Source organism: Ziziphus jujuba, chromosome 6, assembly GCF_031755915.1.
Source record: "Ziziphus jujuba cultivar Dongzao chromosome 6, ASM3175591v1".
Classification (NCBI taxonomy): domain Eukaryota; kingdom Viridiplantae; phylum Streptophyta; class Magnoliopsida; order Rosales; family Rhamnaceae; genus Ziziphus; species Ziziphus jujuba.
The window spans coordinates 6,729,322-6,754,408 of record NC_083384.1 but is presented as its reverse complement, the minus strand read 5'-3'; the positions used below and the strand labels follow the sequence as shown (position 1 = coordinate 6,754,408).

Genomic DNA, 25,087 nt, shown 5'->3' with positions numbered 1-25,087 from the left:
AATGAATTTATGCTTTACCTCTTGATTATAGAAGCAGTTTTCAAGTTCCAAGGTTATTTTGCAACTTCTAGGAATCTTTGGACCGTACGATCATTCTCAGTGTCAGTGCACTTGCACTAAATTACAAATGATTGCTTAAAATGATGTACTCCAGGCATAATAATTTCCATATGACCTGGAGCCACACTGAACAACACATCAGAACAGCAAAAGTTCATCAGACTACTCATCAAAGTTGTGTTTATAAAGCCAAAACACGTCCAACTAATTGAGGAAAAATGTTTCAAAATTTTAACACTTTAAAGGCTAGAAGAATAAAGCAAGTCGTAAAAATATAAAGGAATACAAATGTTCAAAAGTATTTACAGTACGAGTCCATATCACAGAATCAATCCTTGAGCAGGTTCAGGCCTAGATGGCTTATGCTCACTTGGTGCAGACACTTTAGGAGAGTCGGATAGAACTTGAGCGTAGTCATCTTCCATTTTCCTCTTTTGCTCCTCTTCAACCATTCCAACCTTTTCCTTTGTCTTCTGCCCAACTTCTCCAGCTGCCTTTGCAACCTTGTTGAAAGCACCTGTAACCCAAGATGCTCCAGTAAAAACATACCGATTCTTCATTATGGCAGATCCAGCACTACTAACTTTCTGTTCAGCAGCTGCGAAAGCAGATTTGGTTTTTTCTGAAACCTGAAATTTCTGATCCACTTCACGAACTTTGTCACTGACTGCAGAAGTACCAACACTTATTTTCTCAGTGAACCCTATTTTTTTGTCAAAAGAAACAACTTTGGCTGAGGCTGTTGAAGTCAACTGGTGTTTGTCATCAAAGTTCTTTGCCTTGTTGACCGCATCTTTGCCTAAGATAAAGCCCTTAGCAAGCATGCCGCTAACCACATCCTCTGCCTTCCGAAATGCAGATTCGGCACCACTGGGAGCTTTATCTTCTGTTTCCTGCACAAACTGCCAATATGAACACGTTAGTAACATTATTATGGTAAAAATACAAATGGAAGTTTCCATTAGAGACTCTTACAGGGGGTGCTGAAGCAGCAGGTGGCAGCTCATATTCAGGAGCTAGAGTTATTGTGACAGACATATCCACTATCGTAGCACCCTGATGACATTAAGATGAAAATGAAATCGGTCGGCTTAAAAATGTTAAGACACAAATTTTCATGCATCCAAATGCATGCAATGTCTCCCACTTCCCTTGATACATGTCTACCGAGCTTATGTATACATTATTTCCATAATACATACTCACGAAATGAAACAAAGTTAAAAAAACTCATTTATTTGCTCAAACTTAAGCAGAAAGAATTAAAGATAAACCATACAAATAAGACTAATAACTAACTCCTGTTTTAAAGCCCATTCCAAATATCCAAACACGCATGCATAGACAAACACTTTACCAGATATTTAGTTTCCGAAGCCACTAATGGAAAGTGCAATACTAGAGCTGGTTTCTATTAAATGGCACATGGTTCTGTGCATTGACCAGCAACAGTAAATGAGGAAAGAAATATAGTTTTACTGCTTTTCTATACCAAGTGCATGGTGCGTCTGCACTCCAACCTACAAAAAATATCCTCCCAGCTAAAGCATAGACATCTATAATATCCAACTTGTTGCTAAGATCTAGCAATCAACTCTTCCCAATAATTTCAGATGAACTGACTTTATCGTTCCATATGTGAAAATCCACTTCATCTAGTTATTTGACAGGTATCAAGAAAGTGGAAATGTAAATGTGTGTTTGTTTTCTTACGCATAGTTAGACAGATTAGGATTTTGCATTTGATGGTAACTTGACATTACATTAGAAGATGTAAGAAATCTCATTTTGTCCTCTAAGATTAAACTGATAAGTCATATTACCGAAAGAAGGACCGCAGTCTCTGCTCCTTGTGCATCCTTGAAGGTAACATATGCAATTTGAGACCGTTCATTGTCACTATAATCATATGATAGGCTATTCAGCTTGACTAATACAATAACATAAAGAAAGTAGGAAACAACCGTACTAAATATTAACAAAAAACCTCATCATTTCAACATATTCGATATCACCAGAAAAAGAAAAGAACTCCTTGATGTCTCTCTCATTTGCTCCCAAGGAAACATTGCTGACCTTGACACTTTTTACCTACAATAGGAAAAAAAAAATATATGAGTTTGAGAATGGGAAAACATAATTTTACAAAGTACAGAATTTACTTAGAGATATCTGACTTAGAAAGCATGATATTATGAATTCAAGTATTTTTCCCCCCAAAAAAAAAAATAATAATAACAAGAAAAGAAAAACAAAGCTCTGATAGAATTAGAAATTGCAACTACAGATCCTATGCCTGCTCAAAACATAAAAATATTCCATCAAGAAAATACTACATTCTCTACAAAGAAGAAAAAGTAAAATCAAACAGACAATAACATACATAACTCTAATTTAAATGCATTCTAGTACAACAAAATATAACTGTAATGCATCTAACCTATGTCCTACTTATTGAACATAAATAATATACTAACTCTCAACAAAACCTTTATAACCACTTATACCAACATACAAGCATCTGAAGCGTCTAGATTAAATTTTTTTTAACTCTTTCTGTTCATACTTGCTAAAGATACACTTTCTCCCTAACAACATCTTCAGGAATTTACCCCTTCCCCAACAAAAGAAATTGTCCAATATAGCTAGAAACACACTAAATAAAATTCTGGTTCAAACACAGTCGTCCAATCACTGCTCCCATATTCCCATCCCTTAGTCGACTGTGACTTGCATGATAGAAAATCTGCAGCATGAATGAATGGTGTCCGAGTTCTTCAAATATCATTTCCAAGTCACTAATTCACGATATCAACTAGTACTCCCATCTCTACTTTGTCCACCATCCAAATCTTTATATAGATAGATTTTTTATACTCTGTGCTTTTTTATACTCTGTCATACTACATTCTATGAGGAGTTAATTTCCACATTTTTCACTCATCCTGATATGACTTGTACGACCAAGACAGGTAAAAGGTATTCTCAAGAGGAATAGAGTGATTTCGGGATTCGCTTCCATTAGTTCGATAAGCACCACCGCCATAAAAGATTCTCAAGGTGTTAGCAAGAACAATATATGCTAATTGTTGCAATTAAAACAACAATACTAAAAATCGTCGGCCAAACTAGACAAACCCAAAAGAGCATTTGCGATTCAATAACCAAAAAAAGATATTAAGCAGCCATCAAACAAACATTCAGACAGTAAAAATATAAATCTCTAGCTTAGCACCATGCTTGCTGGACCAAAACACGCAGAACAATCTATGCTACACCATAAAATTCAATTAACAGTAGCAAAACAGCTTACGCAGATCTGTCCCTATCATTAAGTCCATCACTACGGCTATAGCAAAAGCTAAAGAAATAGCTCTCATAAACACCTATAAAACCCTACCAAAATTTCCTGAATACAAAACTGATATATTACATATATATATATATATATATATATATATATATGTATATGTATATATACACACACACAGCGAGGGAGCAGATAGGTAGAGTAAGTGTACTGACCGACATGGCGAACTGCTATAAACAAGATCAAGAAGAAGTTTCGAGGACCTCCGGTGCCGGAGAAACCAACGGAAAAGTCGCCCCAAAAAAATTGAGGAAACTGAAGTCTTCTGGTCTTCGAGAAAATGCGAGGAAGTTTGGCTGAATTGGGATATGTATGGAGAGAGAGAGAGAGAGAGAGAGAGAGAGAGAGAGAGAGAGAGAGAGAGAGAGAGAGAGCGGGTCAAGGAAGCACGTGGGAATCGCACGTGATATTTCCCGTCGCATCTCGTTGTTTGAAACTTGGGACTGACTTCCACGTGGCAGTTGATTGGGATGTCCAGCGCGGCTCGTGGAATTCACGACTTTTTGGTGACTTTTTTTTTTTTTTGGGGGAGGTTTTGTTTTGTTTCCTCCCGAAGTTTGAAACGGTGAGCGTTTCGTAATTGAGGCTCTGACACGGTCCACGCGGAGTTGTAAGCTTTAGAGGGTTGGCCCCACACCGGAGTCATCGGACGCATTGGGACTACCAATTTTAATTTTTTTGTTTGGGCATTTATTTGAATTTAACTCCACTGCACTGACTTACCCGAATTTCTGATTCTGATAATTAATTATTTTGGAGGCTTTTTTTCTTTAGCCAAACAAAAAAAAAAGGTAATTCTATTAAGAATTAAAGTTTAATTATGTTTTGTTATAAAAAAAATTAAGCAAGTAGATTAGCAAATAGATGCCCAGCTTTTTTTTTTCTTTTTCTTTTTTTTTCCTTCTAACACAATTTTCTTTTTCTTTCGTTAAATTTAAAAATAAGAAATGCTTCTTTCATTCTTTCATTCTTTATTTGGTCAAACAAGAAAAAGAATAATAAACTAAAATACACAACCAAAGCTAAAATACCAACCATAGATGCCTCAAAACGTCTTGGTTTGCCTTTGTTTTTATATTCATAGTTAGTTTAATTTTTCTATATAATTTATCATCAACTATTTTTTAGATTTAACAAAAGATGAAGCCAATAAATCTGTGTGACTATACTATACAGGTTTAAGAGCAAATTGGTTTTTCTATTTCTTTTTGTGTTTTTTAGGCTGACATAATAAATTGGTTTTTCCTTCTTGCTTCATCACCTGACATTGTTTAATGTTTTGCTAAAATTAAGACAGTCATGTTCCATTGACAAGTCCCAATGACACCGACAAGTATCAAACTTTTTAAATGGTAATATAATTTCTATACACATATATTAAGTTATATAAAATAAAAATAAAAAAAGGATAGAAAAATAATATACATCATAAACCAATTTAATAATAAGCTAAGAAATTCAGATTGGATATAGAGATCGGTATAGAAGAAACCATAAGAATGGAGAAAATAGTTTTTTTTCTTTTAATATGGAGAAAATGGTTGAACGAAGTAAAAATGTAAATTTTTTTATGATATAAATGGGAAAATAAAATAAAATGAGTGAAATTTCATTTTCTATATGTTGCAAAGCAAAATTGTAGAAATAAATAGGAAAAACAATGAAGCGCTCTATATATGAAATATATAGAAAGAGTAAAATTAAAAAGAGACTTGTGAAGTTGTGTTTCTCAATTTAATTGCTTAATATCAATAAGCTGCTCTTTATTATGTTTGACAATATGCATTATTATTATTATTATTATGGAGAAATGTTTGACAGTATTCATCAAGAATTTGATCAATCTTATGCTAGCTCTTATTATACAACATTTGAAAAAGGTCACCTTTGTTTGTTACTTTTCAATGAGTTCTAAGTTTTTGTGGATAAGGATAACCATAAAAGTACATAAAAATAAATGAAGAAAGGATAACAATTAAAGTATATAAAAATAAATGAAGAAAGCTTACCAAACTCTAATTAATTTCAAATTATTAGGCAAATTAATCCTTAGAAACTTCTCCGACTAATTGTTCATACACTGCAACAGTACTTCCTGTAGAACTTTCATAAAATAAAATTAAGTGTTTATGAGCCATCTATTTTTATATGGTTTTTTTACAAATTTTTCATAAATTTTTTTCATACTTAGTAAAAATATAATAAAAAAAATTTAAATCATATTAACCATTTTAAAATTATATCAATTACTTTTTTAATCGGACAACAATTTATGAAAAAAATTATGTAGAATTAGGTGGTCCAAGAACCATCTTATTTTTTTTTTCTCCTATAAATAACAAAATAGAAGCTCATCTAAATAGCTTATTATAATTAAAAAAGAAAAAAAATGCTATTAATCCATTGATGACAATCAAAATAAAATATATATTAGCTATCAATTTAAATGGTTATTAAAAAAGGTTTACTTTTGATTTTTAATTTATGGTTTTGCCATTCCAAATTAAAGTTTTATCTTTTTTTATTATTATATAAATCAAATACTACCAATGTTAATAATAATTTTACTGGTAACAAATATTAATTCTAAAAAAAAAAGCCAAAGCCAAAAAGAACTTCAGTGTTGATTAATAAATAGGATCGTATAAGAGAAGGTTATCTGTAAATGGACAAATTAAGCACAATTATTTTATTTTGAGATATTATTTTGGGTTCCATTAATCTAGACGCTAGTGTTATTTATTAATATTAAAATTTTAAAACATATTGCACATTTTAGTGGAGATTCATTTGTGTATGAAAAATCTTAAAATTCGCAAGTATGATATGTTTAATTAATTTATAATCTTATTTTTTGTTTCTTAATATATATTTTTATCTTTAGGACAAAATGATTGTTTAATATTAAACGGCAGCGTGTCGCAGTTTATACATGATAACGGTAGCAAATCAACAAATTCAATTCCAGCTTTTCATACAACGAAGCAAAATCAAATTTGTTTATAAAGAAACCGTGCAAAGTCATTTTCTTTGGTCCCTTTCCCTCCACAAATAAATTAAAAACACGCACACACACACACAAGAAGGAAAAAAAAAAAAAAATGATTAAAGTTGTTCACTTTTTTTAATTTTATTTTGAATTTGAAAAAATTATTATAAAGTTCTTTCTTTTTTTTTTTTAAAAAAAATTAATATAAAAAGTTAAATTAATGAACACCGCACCGCAAAAAAAGGACAAAATTGTACCCACAGCCAATCAGAACCTCACACGTTTGCAGACCTTCTTAGGTCCACATCAACGTGCCGGCAGGTTTGGTTTTGTGAAAAACGGACCACGGACCGTCCCACGCCTCCACCCGAAAAAACAACCTCACCGAAACATTTCCTTTCTTTTCTTTCTATTCTATGCCTCTGTTTCCTCTCTCTCTCTCTACCATTAAAATAAACTCTCTCTCTCTCTCTCTCTCTCTCTCTGCTCGATCATCGCCTCGTTCTTAGTTCCGCTTTTCAGCCCTAATTCCATACCCGGCTGGGTTTTCCAGATCCCTGTAGCCAAACGCGTCGAACTTTCTCTGCTCCTTTTTCCCGGGAAAATTATTTTTTCTTGATATTCCCGTCCAAATTTTCTCGGGAAAAAAACTTTAGGTTATTTTTAATTTTTTTATATTTAGGATTAGGGAAAATACGATATGAGCTTTCAGGATCTGGAAGCCGGGCGATCCTTAGGTTCTTCGAGGCGAGACCTCATCAATGGCAAACAGGACCCAACCCAAGCCGTGGCTTCTGGTATATTCCAGATCAACACCGCCGTGTCTACGTTCCAGAGACTCGTCAACACCCTTGGTACTCCAAAGGATACCCCAGAGCTTCGTGAGAAGCTGTGAGTTTTGCTGTCCTTTTTTGTTTTTATTGGAATTTTGTTGTCTGATTGATTTTTCAGTTTTTTGTCATTTCTTTGGGTGTTTGTCGGGTTTTGTATGCTTTTTATTTTTTATGGTTCAATTATAGAAGAAAGTTTTTGATTTGGTTCAGTTGGTTTTCGTTATCGTGGGTAGAATGAGCTGAATTCAATAGTTATGGGATTCTGGGGAGTATCAATAATGCGGTTGGCTAATAATAATGCGCATCATGTTAAATTGTAGGCTTTTTGGCTATCATTTTGAGTACACTGTGTGTACTTGATCGGCAATTTTTACTTCTAAAGTAAAGATTTAGTTGGTGTTTTCAGTAATTGTGTTAGTCGTGCGGATTGTAAAATGAAAAATTTGGCAAAAAGAAAAAAAAAAAAAAATGGAGATACGCTTACTTAGACATCGATGCAAATGTCATACATAATTTTCTGTGTGGAGCATCTTTCTTTTTTCCCCCTTCTCCCTGTTAGAAATTTAGAAATTTAGCTCATTTGGCCATTGTTTTCCGTACAATTTGGACTTCCAACGAAGTGTACAATGTACATCGGTATGCAATTCACCATCTCAGAGTGAAGAGTATGTGAATGAGATGTATGGACTGTTATACCTCTGTGCTAGTAGATGAGATCGTATTAGTATATGGACATGTCACATTCTTCTAGGTTTTAGTTTGTTCAGTCTTGGCTCCAAGTACAATATTTACTTGCAGTCAACACTTTTCACTCAAAAAATATTGGTCAACAGTTACAAGTTATATTGATGTGCTCTTAGGTGGTATCTCTATATGCTGAAAATTTTCATTTGTACATTGGCTTAATCTCTGGATGAATTAATCAAATACACATTGAGAGATGGCTTTCCAACGTGGTCTCATATTGACTTTTGCCAACTTGCAGACACAAGACAAGGTTACATATTGGGCAATTGGTGAAGGATACTTCTGAGAAGCTTAAACAAGCAAGTGATAGAGATCATCATGCTGAAGTCAATGTAAGTTTATAAGTTTTATTAATGCAAATTCTCTCTCTCTCTCTCTCTCTCTCTCACACACACACACACACATATTTGTGGCACAAACACATGCAAGCCGCCATATACCGTTGAACATCTTATGTATTCATGTTTGTCCTGACTGAGTTCAGCACTACTCTATCTTAAAATTTTCAACTGGTTCAAGAAAATGTCTTTGGACTCATTTAGGTGTGCATGTGGTTCTGTGGGTTCTTTAATGTTCATATCAATGCAAGATCTTGTGGGCTGTCTTGGAGCCCAAAGTCATGGTTGGTTTGTTGAGGATAAGATGACATCTGTCTCACTGTTAGTGTTGACTTTTGAGATTTAGCTAGGAACGTCTTTTGTTTTGAGGCTGAACTTGTCGAAAGCACTCCTTGGTGGTGATATAGCTGAAACCAACATAATATTGGTTTTCAACAAATGATATAGTTTCTGGAGCATAGACCTGGTTTAGTCTTCTTCGGCAAGTTTCCTGAATGTCTCCGTTTGATTGATATAAATGATTACTTGAACATATGAGTCCTGAATGCCTTTATATTTGATACGTTGGTATGGTGGGCTTTGAGAAATGAGGACCTGAAACTTATTTCTTTCTTTTTGTTTGATGCTTTGGATTTTTTCTATTTTCATGAAACTTTGTTTTTACATTTGATGTTTTGGATCCTTTTGTTTATCTTTTATCTTTTCCTCATCTGTCTTTTGATGAATTAGATTTCCTCCTGATTATATTACAGCCTAACAAGAAGATTGCAGATGCTAAACTTGCAAAAGATTTTCAAGCAGTTCTGAAAGAATTTCAAAAGGCTCAGCGACTTGCAGCTGAGAGGGAAACAGCATACACTACGTTTGTTCCCCAAGCAGTTCTTCCTTCCAGGTGATTATTATCAGAGGCTTTCAACTATATGTTTTTTGTAATCTTGTCAATTGTTTTATGCAAATTGTATATGCTTTTAAAGTTGATTGAATTCTAGTGATTAATTGATAATAATTGAATCTTTAGTTGCATCTGCCATAAGATCTTTGTGCAATAATTATACATTCCACACTTTCTGTAGTAGTTGGTAGTGCATGATACATTCTTTCTTTAACATGTGGAATCTTGTTGATGCTTCATACAGCTATACTTCCAGCGAGCTAGACCTAAGCTCAGATAAGAGCTCAGAACAGCGTGCCCTTCTTGTGGAATCAAGGAGGTAAATTTTTCTGCATAATTTAATATGTATTTTTCTGATTCATCCTTATAAAATGTTTCCATGGAAACTAAGATACTGGAAAAGTAATATTCAATGTTCTAATACTCTTGACCATACAGTGGGGAAATCAGTTTTTGCTACATTTAGAAGTTCAGGATTGAAACCACTCTTTAGCTTCTTTAGTGTGGAAATTCCTACTGAGTTCAAATGACAAATTGCATACTCTTAGCCTTTAAATGATTTGTGCTGCAGACAGGAGGTCTTGTTGTTAGATAATGAAATTGCCTTCAATGAGGCTATAATTGATGAAAGAGATCAGGGAATACAAGAAATTCAACAGCAAATTGGGGAAGTGAACGAAATTTTTAAAGATCTTGCTGTGCTGGTCCATGAGCAAGGAGCTATGATTGGTAAGTTAATCCGTCTTGATTAGTTGATGGTCCTATTACTTTTCTGGCCAATGTTTTCTTACTTTGGACCTTTCTGTAGATGATATTGGATCCAATATCGAGGGTGCCCAGGCTGCAACTGCACAGGGGAAGTCCCAACTTGTGAAGGCTTCAAAGACCCAGAGATCCAATTCATCACTGGTAATTTATGAAACTTTATAAGCATGCACCAGTCATAGATAGGCATTGATTATGTGATCTGCATGTTGTTTGTGGGCTTGTAAATAAAATCCTTGGAAGGACCCTGTTAAACTATTTTATAATGTGTGTTGTTGGGGCCAGATTAAACTTCCATTTTTAAGTGTTTGGATGCATTGAATATTTGAGAATTAGAGTTACTTAGTTTCTTTTTCTCTTAAATTTTGTGTCCTTTAGGGTTTTACCTCATTTTTTTGGGAGGTATAGCCCTGTGCATTTGCTGCTATTAAATTGATAATTATATATGCATGTCTAACTTAGTGAGCTCAAATGTACTGTATTCAGTTCTTAATAATGCATAACATAATTAATCCCATGGACCAGAGAAAATAGGATATCTGATTTGGTATTTTCCTTTTAAGTATTTTGCATATATATCTTTTTTTTTTAGTTTGAATTTTTATTTAAGTTTTGTTAAACTTTTTTTATTTTCATGCAGACCTGCTTGCTATTGGTGATTTTTGGAATTATTCTTCTAATTGTAATTATAGTACTTGCGGCATGACGTTGTCTGAATTCAACTACGGAGCAAACTCAAAATCTGCTCCGACACAAAAAAACCGTGGTTTTGCTAATCTGTTTGATGCGTTGTCTCATGGAGCATGCTTGACAAGAGTGTCACTGCTGGGCCAAGTTTGTATACTATGTAAGATGGTTGCTTTGCTTGGGTGGGGTGGCTGTTGCTTTACGTTAAAGTTGGTCTTCTTGCCTTCTTTGGAATTTCGGATTTTGGAGGGTTTGTTATTGGCGTGTTATGTAATTTGTCTCTTTACTTTTGTTTAAGTAATATTCATAATTCTTTGGGCTTTTCATATTATATAAATGCAATATTTATTTGCAATGTCATAATTATTCATTCTTCCCGATGCTTTTGAATTGGAGCTTTGCAAATGGGGATCTTGAAGACTTAATTCTAACCTAGGAAGCAAGCAAGCATTTGACAATGGTTCCTATTATCTCATTGATTTTCTGGTTTTGGAGGATAATTCATTCACCTTCAAAAACAAGTTGCATAGCAGGAAACAAGCTGTCAGGGAAAGATCGCACTGGTCCCAAATCAATGATAAAAACTGAAAACCAACCCTACTTCTGTCACAGGCTGAAATGTCAAGCAAGAAAATTATTTGAATATTAAGATTGTTTGGAATTTTTGGACCCATTGATGTTCGTATAAAATATGGATGTCAAAACAATTAGAAGAGATGATAAAAAGGCTGAAACGAAAGTAAAAACATATACAACTCCAGCATGTGCTTTTATCCCAGAAGGTATTTTCCAGAGAATTGTACCATGTTGTACTTGATCATCATCGTTTTTAATCATGTATAAACAGCACTGGTTGTGTGATTTCCCTTCTACACTGTTCTGGTTGTGTGCTTTCCCTTCCACACTGCAGCGCATGAACAAATCAGGTTCACCAAATTTGACATCCCAATAGCCACTTTCGGATAGAGGCTGTAACCAAGAAACCAAACAGAAAATTACAAAATAAATAAAATAAATAAATAAAAAAGGAAAAAAAAGAAAAAAAGAAAAAGAAAAAAAGAGATTTGATAGTGCTATATGACATTGAGCAGAAAATAGAGAGATATTTGAGAGAAAGTATGCAAAATGGGCAATGCATACGGTAATAATGTCTTCCTAGAAGCTTGACACACATAAATTTTCCAAAGCACAAACCGAACATCGTCTACTAAGAGATACTGAGTACTAACAAAGAAGGGAGTGCATAAAAGTTACCAATTCATTCACTTACCGCATATCTTGCATGTAACGGAAGCTCCACCTTGATAACAACCTCATTCTTATGCCCTGACAGGATACTGAGATCAATATCCATGTTAATCTCGACAGCAGAACGGTTGGACAGAAATGAAGGTGATTCTAAATTTGCATCTCCAAATACAGCAATGTCACTAAATACTGCAATGAATTGATTAAACAATATAAAGGAGACAGGACAACAACAAATAATATCAGTAAATAACAGGAAATGAGTAGTGTTTTCTTTTTTGTAAATGAAAGAGAATGATACCACCACGCTGAAGGAGATGCTGAAGTTCAAAAGGGTCAGCATAAACCCCAGAAGGCAGCCTCTCAATGAGTATGACATCACATTCGTGAGGACGTAGCTCAGATGTGGACTCAAGATTGAAGCTAAATCTGATGGATGATGAGAGATGACGATGAGAGCCTTCACCGACTAGGCTGCGATGTAAAACTGAATGCCTTAACACAAGATTCAGATTATCTGGCAGAAATTTGCCACAGCCTAATGGAAGTTCTTGGTCTACAAATTCTTGGAAGTCTGGATCTTGCAAGCTTTCATATTTTTCAGAGTAAGATTTCATAATATACTTATTAGAACTACAATAAAAGCTGCTCACTGAGCTGTAAGAGTCAAAATCCGAATCACTTGTTACATCCTGAAAATTAATGATACAAGAGAGAAATCAAAATCTTAAACTTGCATGGAAGTGAAAGTTGATGATGGTTAAAAGAGAAGGATCAAATTGAAGATTAACCGAGTAAAATAAGCAGTAAAGATATTTGAACCATCGAAGAGTCTATTCGACAAAAAAGGATAGCACCATCCTTGGTGGGTTTCATAACTCATTGAATAGAAAATTTTCACCCAAGTCCAACAATTTTGGTTTTATTAGGGAATTGTATAAGGCTAGCACCCATACACAGTTGCAGCTGAAGCTAGGATGTAAAGGAGGTGAATAAGGAAAGGTAAACTAAATTCAAAATGCGTTCCCAATATCAATCAAGGATAAAAACAAACTAAAGGAAAACAAAATGAAGATAATATTACAAACAATCCAAACAAACAATAATGAAAATCTTTCACAACATCATCAGTAACCAAAAAAAAAAAAAAAAAAGGATGAATTTTTCTATACCAAACAATATATATCTGCAAAATATGAGATTTTCAAAAGAGAAAAAGAATGACTATCCAACAAGGAACAACTTCATGTTCAAGAAAAAAGAACAACCGTTAACCAGAAAATGGTAACAGTTCCCAACTCATTAACATGACTTCCCTAATGCAAACTAATAAAAAGGGAAAAAAAAAAAAACATTGATAGAGCACCGACCTTGCTTGAAAACGAAGAAGAGTCTATGCAAAAGCCATTGCTAGAGAAAAATATCAAGGGAATTCCGACTAACAAGGAAATGCACATGTGAATTTTTCCCTGAGTTTCCACGTACCAAGTAACTGAAACAGGAAGAAGAAAAAAAATTAGGAAAATCGCTAACATTTATTATTAATTAAAACCCAATACTTTTTGACGTAAATCTTGATTCTGGGTTCCCCCAAAGTGTTACATAGAAGAGCACCAAAGTGAATATTGGATTTCTGGGTTTCTTCTGATACTTGCAACGAACTGAAATTAAAGATTAAAAAAAAAAAAAGAAGAAGAAAATAGAACTGACCTGAATAAGCCATGGCTACTTGCAGATCTTTGAAAGGTTGTCCAGCATCCAGAATAAGGAGACCAAATTTTAAGAAGATAAAAGAAGAAGTTGGTTCGAGAAAGTAATTAAGTGTCAATAGGGAGGTCAAAGTGTAAAGGCAAAGTTGAAGGGCGAAACTGTAATTTTAGTCCTTGTCACACTCGCAGTCACAGTTTGAGAGAGAGCCTATAGAGAAGCATTTTTTCAAACATTTGGTGCAGTTGTGAAGAATTTCCATTTCTGCAGAAAGAAAGAAAGAAAGAGAGAGATGAATAGCTCATCACCGGCACATTCTTCGATATCAACCACCGCAATTGTGGGAGGTGGAGGAGGAGGAGGAAATAGCAGCAATGCTGCTTTGTCTAATGATGATTTCTTCGTTCCTCCCCCTGACGTTATCTCTATTCAAGATCGCAAAGACGAAGCCATGCTTGGTTAGCTTCACTGAACAGTCTCTGTCTTTTTCATTTTTATTTATTTATTTATTTATTTTCTTCGAATTTCTTCATTATCTGTTGTGGGTTTTAGTTATATTTTATAGGAGCTTACTGGGTCATTCTTATTTTTCACATAATTTTTGGTGGGCTTTCCAGAAAAAAAAAAAATATCGTACTTTGCTGAAAGAATTGTAAGAACAGTTAGTAAATTTTGAGAGATCAATTTCTGACTGGCTTGCTTACATGCTTACATGCTTTTAGCTTGTAAAGTTTGTCATTTTACTTACCAGAAAGACTATGGAGTTCTAGGGGCCTATTATGTTTTTCAAATAAAAGTGATATAGAATTTTGTTCTGTCATAGATTTTATTTGTGTCCAAGTCCTGTTTATCATCTTATTTGTAGTTTATGTATGTATTTTTTTTCAGGATTTGGTATCTTTATTGGATAGTTCTATTTTGGGATTAGTGAAACTCTTTTTGTTTGTCATAATTACAAATGTCTTTGAGCATAGAAAGTGAAGACTATTTTAATTTTATGTTAAAGAGCTTAGACAATTTAGGTATATGTTAAAAACTATAGTTAATTGTCATTAAAATATTACTGTTGATAAGAAAGAGAAGTTTCTTTAAACGAAACTAGAAATTTCAGTTCAAATGTAGAAAAAACTTTGAGAAAGAGATATATTTCAATGACCGGAATGTCTAGTTTCTCTTGGAGAAACCATAATTTGTTCTAGTTTTAGCCACAATTTCAAGTCCGTGTATGGATAGTGGTAGTGCTTCATAATATAGAAGATGTTATTTATACAAGGAATGCGTTTACTTTTTGAATTGCAGTTATAAAATCTGATCTAATGGCAGCACTTAACAAGGTGGTTAAATCCCTGGATGAAGATAACTGGATGTTTGAAGGACCTGTCTCCCGTATCAACCTTATATCTCGACAAGGTTTGTTCAATGCCAGCAGTTACCTCTTGTTTTGGCATATCTTTCTACCTTCGGTGGTATATCATAATCGTATATTCATATGAAACTCTTCAGGTTTTTGATTCCTAAGTAGACAGAATAATCATTTCACCACTTAATCTTTGAGTTGATTATAATTCATTGGTGCTTTTTATGCCTGTCATAAATCCTTTTATGAAACTAGTTTTATATTACTCTTTTTTTTTTTTCTTTTACCACTAATTCTCTTGTTATCTGTAAATATTATGACATAGGTGGTTTTCTCCATAAGAAGATAGAAATTTCAAAGAACAGGAATTTGGCCCCACCAAGATGATTCGTACTTCTTCAGCTAGCAAGGATCTTGCATCTGTATTCTATTAATAGGTTGCCTCTGATGTAAGTAGCTTGTGTATTAGATGTGGAAGGATGAAAGGCTTCTATACAATATTGCCTAAAGTTTTCACCTTCTTTCATTGAATATGACTGTGAACTGATGTATTGGAAGCACTTTGGATAATTGGATTTGCCATTTTTCAGGCTGCTTTCTTGAATGGGAAGAGCATGCAATATATGTCAAATATCCATTGCAAAACATATGCTGGAAGATTGTTGCGTTGTCCAAACTTGTGAAATAACATAGTTGAGCAAATATTCCAAGTTCTGTTGTAAAATTTTTTTCTCGTATTTCTTGTTATCTTCGTCCTTATTTATGGTCAGCTTATCAGAACTTACTCGGAAAGAGGAGCAAGTATCCTACATCGGTTGGTCCCAACTGCTGAAAATTTTTCAGAGCATCAAGTTTGAGATTTTTACACGACGTGCTGATATAGCACCATGACAACCAACCCCTACAACAAACACCGCCAGCTTACAGAATTATAATTGTTTGTTTAGCAGTAAATCCAGTCACTTTGTTTCTAGGCTATAACTTGTAATCACATTCTAAATTGAAATTCTATTGCAAAATCTGTCTCATGTCAAATGAATACTTTGTTTCTTGGCTATAGCTCGTAATCACATTCTAAATTGAAATTCTATTGCAAACTCTGTCTCATGTCAAATGATTACTTTAGGGAAAGTGTATATATTCAATGACAGGGTTGAAAAAGAATAATGGAACTCAACCATGCAAAACATAATCGATCAGATCTTCTGCAGAAGAGCAATAACTTGTATCCACAAATGGGTGGTGAAGAAGCTCAGCAACCGTTGCTCTCTTCCTCCAGTCCTTCTCAAGGCATGCACTGACAAAGCTCTGAAACTCTGCTGATGCCGTCTCTGGCATGTCTAGCCTCTCACCGAAGCTTATCACACACATCAATGTCGTCCAGTCTGGTCTCTGCCCTGGACCTATTAATGGAAACCGACCCATGTGGCATTGCAACACCACCACACCTAGGGACCATACGTCTCCAGCAAACCCATCTGAGCCGTCCCTGCCCCACCTCTCTGGATCAAATCTTTCCGGACTCATGTAGGCACAGGTTCCCATGTAAGAGTCACATGTCTCACAAGTTCCTGCAACAACATCACTCACCCCAAAGTCTGCAATCTTCACCTCTCCTCTCCCATTTATGAGGAGATTCGAGGGTTTGATATCCCTGTGAACAATCTGCATGCCATGAAGATATTCCAGTCCTTGAAGGACTCTTCTTGCCACGCTGGCGATCACCTGTTCAGGCAATCTCTGGCGAGCTCGAAGCATGTCATGCAGTGACCCTTCTTCCATGTACTCCATGAGGAAGCATAGATCACCTCCACTGTCCTCATCCATGAGGCCATTATCCAAAACGCCATGACACCTTATAATATATGGTGAGTCGACAAGTTTCAGAATCTCGGCTTCCCGAGCAGCTTGTTGCCGGTTAGCAATCGCATTGTGATTAAACCGGAGAACTTTCAAAGCATAAACTAACGAGGTTTTCTTATGACAAACCTTATAGACCGTGCCACCATTTCCATGGCCAAGAACCGCCAGTTTTTCAAGCTCAGAGAGGTTCTCGATGCAAGGAGAATCTGGACTGGTGGCCGGCGATAATGCCGGCAAATGGGTACGTTGCTTGCGGTCAGTTGATGGGGATGGTGGTGGAAGGGCGAGCCTCAATGCTTGCTGGTGTCTCCTTTCTCTCACCAATGTCATTTACACTCCAAAATACACCCACTTTCCTTTGTTTCTTTTTCTCTTTTTCTCTTTTTCTCTCTCGCACTTTTGTTTATTATAGTTAAAGAAAGTTTTCAAAGGAATCAATATTTGCTAAGAAATCAATCTGACGGGTACTAATGGAGTTCATGGAATCAATAGGGACTTGCTTCCCAACACCAAGAAGCTGACAAGTGTTTTGTGACTATCCCAAAATTCACGGGCAGGTGAGGTTTTTGAGGTGACGTAGATGCCTATCTCTGGCTCTGAATTGTGTAGTTAGTTTTTGAGCTGGGTTTATAGTCTGCCACGTGACTTCTTTTGTTACCAATATTATTATTAGTTTTCCAATAATTACATTTTACTTAAAAATTAAAAATCCAAGAAAGAAAATCCATTTTATGGCCTTGGTTAACATGTGTCCTTAACCAGTGAAAGATTATAAACATTTAACTCGTGACTAACATTTCAAAGATGCACTTGAAATCTTGGCCATCAGGGTTGTGCTAAAAATCTGTGACCCCCTATTAGCCCGTAAATGATAAGAGGTGCAAAAGGTAGAGTCCTGAGTGATATAATATAGGGATTACCATACAATAACAGAGCAAGAGAGAAAAGTATTTTGCCGGCTGATAGAGGCTCATCAGAGTCTCAGACTAATCGGATCAGAATACGAAATGGAAGGTAAAGCCAAGTAGCAGCCGATTTTACCTGAACTAACAAAAATAAATCAAAATAACCATTTATGGCCATGTTAATATTTCAGCAATTTGTCCTTTTTCATGCACAAATACAATGAGATATAATTCATAAATCTGATCCTAATTTTCATCCAATCATCCAGGGGATAATAATGTACAACGGATCATAATTCATAAATAAAAAGATTTTAGCCTCTGGTACATCTTATCCGAGTAAAAGGAAAATCCAGACTGGAAACGTGGGGGAAAAAAAAAGTACTTTTGGTTCCCCGTATGTGCAAACCAAAGTTGGGGTAAAGTGATACAAAACGGCATTTAACTGCTTTCCAATGGTCAAGAGGAACCATGTAATTAATATATGTCTTTGGGTTTTCCTTGTACTGGTGTGAAACTAATGTACATATTGTTAAACAAGATCAAACACCTTTCGTCTCCGATGCAAGAAGTCCCATTTGTTCTGTAAGCTTATCCACATGCTGAACTTTGTCCCATCCATTCTCTGTTGGTTGCACTTCATTTCCCTTGGGAATTTCCTCCGCAGGGGTTGATTCATCCGGCACTGGACTTTGAACAAGAATTTCATCCCAGAAGGAAGGATTTTCAAATAATGCATCGATTTCAGGATCAGGGGGAATATCATCAATTGGGGTAAAATTATCAATTTCTATTGACATTGATCCATTCATTCCTGCTGACATTGGAATAAATCCATCACCTGTCTCGGTTCCCATGTAATCGTCTTCAGGAATATCAACTGCACCATCAGGCACCATTTCTTGCATTTGAGAAAGCTCGGGCATGACAACATCTCCCTGAGAAAGAGGAATGGATGGTCTCTCTTGTGCTCCAACCAGTACACTTATATCTGGGAATGGTGCAGTGGTAACCCTCTCAGAAGTTGCAGGCAGTGAGGAAGATTGAATTTCAGATATGGCAGCTGAAGGGCAGTGCCTAGTGAGTTCAGATGTAGCTGGTAGTGACTGCCCTGACGTTGGTGGGACCTCTTGAAGTCTTACTCCTGATACACGGGTTGAGGAACTCCCACTGTCTATAGATGATGATGAACCATCACCAATCAAGAATCCATCTGGATTTTTGTTAAAAGAGTCCATCTGGGCAGAGTTATCTACTTTCAAAATCTGCCTGAGCATTGCCTGTGGAGCATCATTCATCAGAGGCTGATATTTAACAATTTGTCCATCAGGAGCAGCAGAATGCTCATTCTCAGCAATACCTTCCTGCTTGAGCCTCCGTTTTTTATTGGCTTCACTTATGCGTCTATTGCTTTCATTTTTCTGCTGCACAAACTGAGCCAAGAAACCAGGGCTCTGCACAGCCTTTGCTAGAAATGACATCATCTGCTGTTGCCGCTGTTCCATCCCTTGAAGACGCTGCACCATGGTTTGCAGTTGGGTATCAGTACTCTGTTGCTGCTGCCTCAGTCTCACTAGTTCCTGCATTAGGACATTCTTATCCCTTTTAAGCCTCTCAACCTCTTCCTCAAGCCCGAATTTCCCAACCTCTACACATGCACCTACAGAACTCTGTCCATGAGATTGCTGTGGCTGTTGATTACTGTGTCCATGAGCTGGTTTTCGGCGATTAATATTCCTAAGCAGATGTTTTTGACCCCTCAAAAAGCCCTCATTTGCAAATTCCCAGCGATCAGGATCAACCTTCCTAAAACCCTGTTTGCCAAATATAAAGAAAACGTCAACAACAACCTTCCATCAGCAAATTAACATGGACATCAATGGATTTTTTTATGGAACCATCCTAGAAATACATTCCAAGAAAATCATTAAAGAAAAAAATAATCTGCAATAAATGATAGAGAAAATTTGATAAAGAAAAGAGAAATACACAACTGGTATATCTAAATGATTTACAGGGAAACCTTCTAGTGGTCTCATATTGATAAGGTTCAACAAATTAACTTACATCTACCATTAGGCAATCATTATGAAAAGGCTCCTAAGGTCTTCAAAATAATAATTTTTTCCCCTTTCCAACTTTCAAGCTAATAACAATATCTATATTATAAGACAATACAATCACTGTTTAAATTGCCATCTACTCCACTCTCCGCAGTTATTTACACCCAAAAGAAAGTAAAAATATAAAGAAACATTAGCAATCATGTCAATAGAATCTAAGTCTTTGATTTTGGATTGGCCCTTGAAGAAAAAGCAAATGTAGAACTAGAAGGAATGAGAATGATTCCCACTTCAGATAAGAAAACATGCGTTAAAGAAGGGCAGGGATATCCTATCAACACAAGGAGTACATTTTGGCACATATGTCAACTCAACAACCTTATACACCAAAAAACTGTAGTAAAGTCCTCAAAATATATTACAGATATTAACCAGAATGAATGAATTAATATCTATACTAACCTCTGCATACGCATTAAAGTATATTTGGAGTCTCAATCTTATTTCTTATGCTTGTATCAACGATTAAAATTATTTCATATAGAAAGTGTATGCTTTAGATGATCTATCCGACAAAGTGATTGAATGTTTCAATTGAAAGCAGCAGCTTCCTAATGCACCCATCTAAACTCAAAGCCTGTATTCAATTTGTGAAGAAGCTAAAATTCCCTTTTCTAAATTCTAACATAGCTGCAAACATTTAACAGAAGTTGTTCTGCCCAGCCATCCAATGGTCCATATCTGCATCAGGTGGATTTAAGCACCTGAGCTCACATAATTATGAGCATCCTAACAGTTAAAAAACCATAAAGACGAAGAAAACAGATGCACATCCTTCAACATTGATATAATATAAGGCAATAACAAAAGACCACTATGTTTCCGTGACAAAACACAGGTTGCTGCTCTATAGATAGCAAGTCTAATGCTTTGAAATAGTCTTTAGTTATAGTAGATTAAAAATGCAACAATAGCGTTTATAAGACATCATCAACCTTGTCACCAGGAACTCAGCTTTCTTTTTTTTCTTTTTTTTTTTTTCTTTATTCCCCTTTGCTTCATTTCGGTGCTGAGAAAGTGCAGGAGGAAGAATCATTAAATTATTTAAATATGAGTCCTGCCCTTATCCTTAATAAAAATAAAAATAAAAAGGGCACCTTATCCCTAATAGAAGTACTTCACCAGAACAAATTCCTAACATATTCCTAACATTTAAATCGTAAGAAGGAAATAGCAGAGAGATAATTTTGAAAAATACAAAAACATAAAACCATCCATGTCGGATGTTTCAATATTCTGATAGATACTTACAGATTAACCTAATATCACCACTATTACATAAGCCTTGTTGATTTCCAAAATAAAATTACAAAAGCATCAAATAAAAGCCCAAAACTAAATTCCTAACTACTATGTTTTCAATTCCTGAACTTTCCCAGCAACCAAATGAAGTAGGGTTTGTCAATGAGCGTGCCATATGCTATATATTCTACAGTTAAGACCAATCCCTACTTCCAGCAATCATCCAAGAAAAAATAATCACAATAAAATAAAATAAAGTAAAATATTTTAAAAGCTTAAAACATAATAATAATAATAATAATAATAAATACAGAGGAAGATAGAGCAAGGCATACATAAGTATTCAACTGCCTAACGAAGCTTGAAAAGTTGTTATGCTTGAAGTATTTAGGCAAAAGGTCCCTAGCGAACTCAGGAGGGTTCCACACAACGAAGCTATTGTTGGTAGGGCTCCAAGACACGATCGCATCGGTGGCCGGGTCATCGACCATGTCGTAAGTCTTGCTCAAGAACGGCGGCGGAGCGTTCGTGTTCGTAATCGGCGTCGGCGCCGGCTGTTGAGCCCCACCGCCGCCGCCGGACGACTTATCGCCGCCATTGGAAACTCCTTCCATATCGACCTCCTCCGTTATATTCGAATTTACCAAAAAAGAACAGTAATAATAATAATAATAATAATACAAATAAAAAATCACTTCGCAGTAAAAGACAGAGAAAAAATAGGAAAATTTCTATTGGCTAGGGTTTTGGGTATGGAAGGATCGCAATGCGTCAAGCCATTGGTAAAAGAAGGTGAAGCATAAACCCTAGATTACAGGATAGGAACAGAGGTAAATCCTAGAGAGAGAAAGTGTAAGATATTTAGAGAGAGAGAGAGAGAGAGAGAGAGGGCTCAATGGTGGTACGGACAGGGACAAATGGTGGAGGTGTTTATAGGGCGGAGACCGACGGAGGAAACGGACACTAACCGGTTGCTCCTTTTTAGTGACGACGAATGACGTCATTACTCCTATATTAATTAAATAATCCTTTTTTTCTTTTGTTTAAAAAAAATCCTTTTTTCTTTCTTTTTCTTTTTTTAATTATTTATTTTAAATTTTTTTAATTTTGTGAGAGTGAGATAAGTTCTCCAAAATTTTATATTCCAGCCAAAATATAAATTTTGTTTTTTTTTTTCCTCTACTAATTTATTTAAAAAAAAATTTTTGACAAAAACATGTACATGTAATATAACAATTCATTTGGCAATACTTATTGAAAATGTTTTTATTTTTTTATCGAGAATAAATTTTCAATTTTTCTAATTTAAATAGTAATTTCAACCAAAAATACATTCAACTTTTTTTAAAAAAAATAATTATTTAATTCGTATAAATAAAAGTGTGTATATAAACTAAGAGAGAGCGTAGCAGGAACTGAATTTGCGAGGGGGGGGCAGAGAGAGAGACAGAGAGAGAGAGAGAGAAATATATTTGGCGGGAAAGAGGAAGAGAGAGAATGAACAGGACGGCGGCGGCGGCGGCGGCGTTAGAATCAGAAGCACCTGATCTGGTATGCCAGCTGGACAACGTCCAAGGAATGGTCGACGCCCTCACCGCCGTCCGATGGAAACGCCATCAGGTGATAATAATCTATCCCTCTTCCCCCCCCCCCCCCCCCAAAAAAAAAAAAAAAAAAAAAAAAAACTCTGTTTGGTTGTCGGAAAAAATTTTCAATATAGCCTAGAAGCAGCTCTGCTTATCTTTACTGTGAGAAATGATCGGATTTCATTTTTTTTTTTTTTCGTTTATTGAAATTGTGTTTGATTGTTATACAACAAGGATGCGGTCATCGAATTATCCGAACACGGCATCGTTTTGATAGTGGAGGAAACCGCTTGTCTTCAGGCCAAAGTTTATCTGCAGCGCGAGGTATTGATTATTTCGCTTTAGTAGTTGCTTTGCTTAACACGCTGTAATTGCATTGTTTGGTTGCCTGGAAAATTTAGGGAAAATGAAATAAATTTGCAGCTAAGCTGAGAAAACTGAAATTTCCATTTTGATTCTAAGCTGGAAAACTGAAATTTCCAAAAAAAATATATATTTTACTTTTTTTTTATTATTTAAATATTTGTGTAGCTTTTCGTTCGTTATGAGTACAGTGCGCAAGGGCGACCGCGTTTTGGAGTGAGCTTGGGCTTGTTTGTTGATTGCTTGAACACGTTTTCAGTTCCTGGACATTCAAGCACAATTGAAATCCAATACCCGGGTCCTGATATGCAGCTACTTCTTAAGTATGTTCCTATCACAAAAGGATTGTTGGTCTGGAATAAACACTTAGCAGAATTTAATATGTAGTCTTGTTGTTTTTTCAAGTACTTAACACAAAGAAAAACTGAAATGATTCGCTGGAAAAAGTAATCAGCATTTGCCATTTTCTGATTTAAACATTTGGTTTGTGATATTTTCTTTCCTTTTTTATAGAAATATCTGTCGGTTTCATCTGGGACAAGATAAATTCCTGATAAGCATTTGCATGTGCTGAGTTAGTGGTGCATATTTGGTTAGATTCTGTTCAGAAAAAGAGAAAAAAGCATGTGAATTGTTGGAAACTTTTCATGCTTTTGGATCAAAGCAATGAAAGCTGACAAAATTTAGATTGTACTTTTACTGTTCTATCATAGTTCAAAACATTTTTGTGGTCAAGTGGAAAGTTCTTGCTTGGTTGGTGGTTGGAATTTCTCTCTGTCTTTCTCTATCCAAATTAAGTGTGCTTTGTGAAGATGCACAGTTCATAGTGCAACCTTTATGATCTTTATATATGTGTTTTGGGTGATGATCCAAATTCCTATGTGACAAATTTATTTTCTTTGTTGTGTATGTTAGGTCTGTTGATTCATTGGATGCAGGCATCTATGCAGAGATCAGAACAAGAATCCCTGATACAATTTCATGGGATTACAATTTTGAACCTGCAGGGAGCGCGCCACTTACTTTTACTGTTAAGGTACATTATGCATTTACTAAAAAATTTATTATGTATATATGTATATTTGTGAAGGGAGGGATGTTGTATGCATTTTGCACTAAAAACATAGAATCTTACTGCTAAAAGATTATAAAATGCGGTTTTGATCCATTAATATTATTTTCTTTCTATGTCTTTGTTATCCACTTGTATTACAACTAATATCAAGAATTATGGTATTTGAACCTAAGTCTGCAGCACTGAAGGAAGCTATTGATGATCTTGAATGGCCTGGTTCGAGCATCCAGGTCACATTACAACCAGTTCCTCCAACTGTTACCTTTAGAGGTGATGGCCATGGAGATCTGCAGGTATTACTATGCTTCAAACTTACAAACAAGCACTAAATGGTCACAGAATCACGCTTGTATATTTTTCTCAGGTCTAAACCATTTGTCAATTTGCAGATAGACTTCATGTATTATGCAAATGCGGATCTTTTGATGGCATTTCATTGTGATCACCAAGTTTCTCACAGGTATCATAATAATTATCCTGGAATAATCATGTCCACTTGGCCAGTTTCCTTGCACCATTTTATTTCATGGTTCTTTCCTATTGTTATAGGTATAAATACAAGTTCCTCAAAGCAACAACTTCGAACATACCTGGTAGCGTCATTAAAGATAATAGGGGAAGCAAGTTGACTATTGGGAGAGGTGGAATGCTGAAAGTTCAGCACCTGGTTTCAGTGGCAAGATCATCCATTCCTCACCCGCATATCGATTCTGCTGGCTATCAGCATCCAAGTCGTATTGCTTATATTGAATTCTTCGTAAAACCAGAGGAAGATGAAGACACTGAGAATGATTAGTTGGCGCCATTTATCTTTTTGGGGGAGCAATTGCACATAATAGGAATCTCCTTTTGTTTCTCCTTGTACTGATTATAGTTGCAAGTTGCAACAATGAACTTGAAAAAAAATTTGTATGATAGTTCGCCTTGTTATTATTAG

The 25,087-nt window shown here is 35.4% G+C and overlaps 7 protein-coding genes across 10 annotated transcripts; 3 read left to right on the top strand and 4 right to left on the bottom strand.

Moving 5' to 3' along the window:
• Window positions 1-223: 223 nt before the first annotated feature.
• Window positions 224-3,742, bottom strand: LOC107431163 (binding partner of ACD11 1). The gene is made up of 5 exons (XM_016042041.4): window positions 3,586-3,742; window positions 2,048-2,151; window positions 1,884-1,959; window positions 1,036-1,116; window positions 224-962 (listed from the first exon to the last, which is right to left on the bottom strand). The coding sequence occupies exons 1-5, from the start codon at window positions 3,589-3,591 to the stop codon at window positions 381-383; spliced, it is 849 nt and encodes a 282-aa protein (XP_015897527.1). The 5' UTR covers window positions 3,592-3,742; the 3' UTR covers window positions 224-380.
• Window positions 3,743-6,786: 3,044 nt separating this feature from the next.
• LOC107431189 (syntaxin-22) lies at window positions 6,787-11,044 on the top strand. Its single transcript, XM_016042069.4, has 7 exons — window positions 6,787-7,310; window positions 8,238-8,331; window positions 9,090-9,229; window positions 9,474-9,548; window positions 9,801-9,958; window positions 10,038-10,138; window positions 10,635-11,044. Exons 1-7 carry the CDS (start codon window positions 7,120-7,122, stop codon window positions 10,698-10,700), a joined length of 825 nt encoding a protein of 274 aa, XP_015897555.2. The 5' UTR covers window positions 6,787-7,119; the 3' UTR covers window positions 10,701-11,044.
• Window positions 11,045-11,300: 256 nt separating this feature from the next.
• Window positions 11,301-13,765, bottom strand: LOC107431188 (uncharacterized). The gene is made up of 5 exons (XM_016042068.4): window positions 13,640-13,765; window positions 13,300-13,421; window positions 12,231-12,621; window positions 11,952-12,118; window positions 11,301-11,650 (listed from the first exon to the last, which is right to left on the bottom strand). Exons 1-5 carry the CDS (start codon window positions 13,650-13,652, stop codon window positions 11,327-11,329), a joined length of 1,017 nt encoding a protein of 338 aa, XP_015897554.3. The 5' UTR covers window positions 13,653-13,765; the 3' UTR covers window positions 11,301-11,326.
• Window positions 13,766-13,890: 125 nt separating this feature from the next.
• LOC107431190 (protein SAMBA) lies at window positions 13,891-16,028 on the top strand. 3 transcript variants are annotated; one of them, XR_003057834.3, is made up of 4 exons: window positions 13,891-14,094; window positions 14,936-15,046; window positions 15,319-15,442; window positions 15,584-16,028. XR_003057834.3 is itself a non-coding variant. In XM_025079024.3 (3 exons), exons 1-3 carry the CDS (start codon window positions 13,929-13,931, stop codon window positions 15,378-15,380), a joined length of 315 nt encoding a protein of 104 aa, XP_024934792.1. In that variant the 5' UTR covers window positions 13,891-13,928; the 3' UTR covers window positions 15,381-15,597. The 3 variants fall into 3 exon arrangements, 2 of the variants coding, with proteins under 2 accessions (XP_024934792.1, XP_015897556.1); XM_025079024.3 differs by having other exon boundaries at window positions 14,960-15,046; window positions 15,319-15,597; XM_016042070.4 differs by having other exon boundaries at window positions 15,319-15,597.
• Window positions 16,029-16,149: 121 nt separating this feature from the next.
• Window positions 16,150-17,865, bottom strand: LOC107431186 (mitogen-activated protein kinase kinase 10). Its single transcript, XM_016042067.4, has one exon. The coding sequence runs from the start codon at window positions 17,184-17,186 to the stop codon at window positions 16,167-16,169; it is 1,020 nt and encodes a 339-aa protein (XP_015897553.2). The 5' UTR covers window positions 17,187-17,865; the 3' UTR covers window positions 16,150-16,166.
• A 172-nt stretch (window positions 17,866-18,037) lies between these two features.
• LOC107431185 (heat shock factor protein HSF8) lies at window positions 18,038-22,033 on the bottom strand. The gene is made up of 2 exons (XM_048463944.2): window positions 21,462-22,033; window positions 18,038-19,575 (listed from the first exon to the last, which is right to left on the bottom strand). Exons 1-2 carry the CDS (start codon window positions 21,738-21,740, stop codon window positions 18,304-18,306), a joined length of 1,551 nt encoding a protein of 516 aa, XP_048319901.1. The 5' UTR covers window positions 21,741-22,033; the 3' UTR covers window positions 18,038-18,303.
• A 500-nt stretch (window positions 22,034-22,533) lies between these two features.
• Window positions 22,534-25,086, top strand: LOC107431173 (uncharacterized). Of its 2 annotated transcripts, none has more exons than XM_016042057.4 (7): window positions 22,534-22,746; window positions 22,947-23,036; window positions 23,244-23,398; window positions 23,991-24,111; window positions 24,324-24,443; window positions 24,540-24,610; window positions 24,700-25,086. In XM_016042057.4, exons 1-7 carry the CDS (start codon window positions 22,624-22,626, stop codon window positions 24,944-24,946), a joined length of 927 nt encoding a protein of 308 aa, XP_015897543.3. In that variant the 5' UTR covers window positions 22,534-22,623; the 3' UTR covers window positions 24,947-25,086. The 2 variants fall into 2 exon arrangements, with proteins under 2 accessions (XP_015897543.3, XP_024935074.2); XM_025079306.3 differs by having other exon boundaries at window positions 22,695-22,746; window positions 23,267-23,398.
• The last annotated feature ends 1 nt before the right edge of the window (window position 25,087 follows it).

Excerpts from the sequence above, each read along its gene's own strand:
- LOC107431163 (XM_016042041.4), bottom strand. Across the intron at positions 1,117-1,883 it reads AGACTGCGGTCCTTCTTTCG|GGTGCTACGATAGTGGATAT; the intron begins GTAATATGACTT and ends TAATGTCATCAG. Across the intron at positions 963-1,035 it reads CTGCTGCTTCAGCACCCCCT|TTTGTGCAGGAAACAGAAGA; the intron begins GTAAGAGTCTCT and ends TCATATTGGCAG.
- LOC107431189 (XM_016042069.4), top strand. The coding sequence starts at position 7,120 with ATGAGCTTTCAGGATCTGGAAGCCGGGCGATCCTTAGGTTCTTCGAGG. Across the intron at positions 8,332-9,089 it reads ATCATCATGCTGAAGTCAAT|CCTAACAAGAAGATTGCAGA; the intron begins GTAAGTTTATAA and ends ATTATATTACAG. Across the intron at positions 9,230-9,473 it reads CAAGCAGTTCTTCCTTCCAG|CTATACTTCCAGCGAGCTAG; the intron begins GTGATTATTATC and ends TGCTTCATACAG.
- LOC107431188 (XM_016042068.4), bottom strand. Across the intron at positions 12,622-13,299 it reads CTTCTTCGTTTTCAAGCAAG|GATGTAACAAGTGATTCGGA; the intron begins GTCGGTGCTCTA and ends ATTAATTTTCAG. Across the intron at positions 12,119-12,230 it reads GCATCTCCTTCAGCGTGGTG|TATTTAGTGACATTGCTGTA; the intron begins GTATCATTCTCT and ends AATTCATTGCAG.
- LOC107431190 (XM_016042070.4), top strand. The coding sequence starts at position 13,929 with ATGAATAGCTCATCACCGGCACATTCTTCGATATCAACCACCGCAATT. Across the intron at positions 14,095-14,935 it reads CAAAGACGAAGCCATGCTTG|TTATAAAATCTGATCTAATG; the intron begins GTTAGCTTCACT and ends TTTGAATTGCAG. Across the intron at positions 15,047-15,318 it reads CAACCTTATATCTCGACAAG|GTGGTTTTCTCCATAAGAAG; the intron begins GTTTGTTCAATG and ends ATTATGACATAG.
- LOC107431186 (XM_016042067.4), bottom strand. The coding sequence starts at position 17,186 with ATGACATTGGTGAGAGAAAGGAGACACCAGCAAGCATTGAGGCTCGCC.
- LOC107431185 (XM_048463944.2), bottom strand. The coding sequence starts at position 21,740 with ATGGAAGGAGTTTCCAATGGCGGCGATAAGTCGTCCGGCGGCGGCGGT. Across the intron at positions 19,576-21,461 it reads TTAGGCAGTTGAATACTTAT|GGTTTTAGGAAGGTTGATCC; the intron begins GTATGCCTTGCT and ends TTTGGCAAACAG.
- LOC107431173 (XM_016042057.4), top strand. The coding sequence starts at position 22,624 with ATGAACAGGACGGCGGCGGCGGCGGCGGCGTTAGAATCAGAAGCACCT. Across the intron at positions 24,112-24,323 it reads CACTTACTTTTACTGTTAAG|TCTGCAGCACTGAAGGAAGC; the intron begins GTACATTATGCA and ends TTTGAACCTAAG. Across the intron at positions 24,444-24,539 it reads ATGGCCATGGAGATCTGCAG|ATAGACTTCATGTATTATGC; the intron begins GTATTACTATGC and ends GTCAATTTGCAG.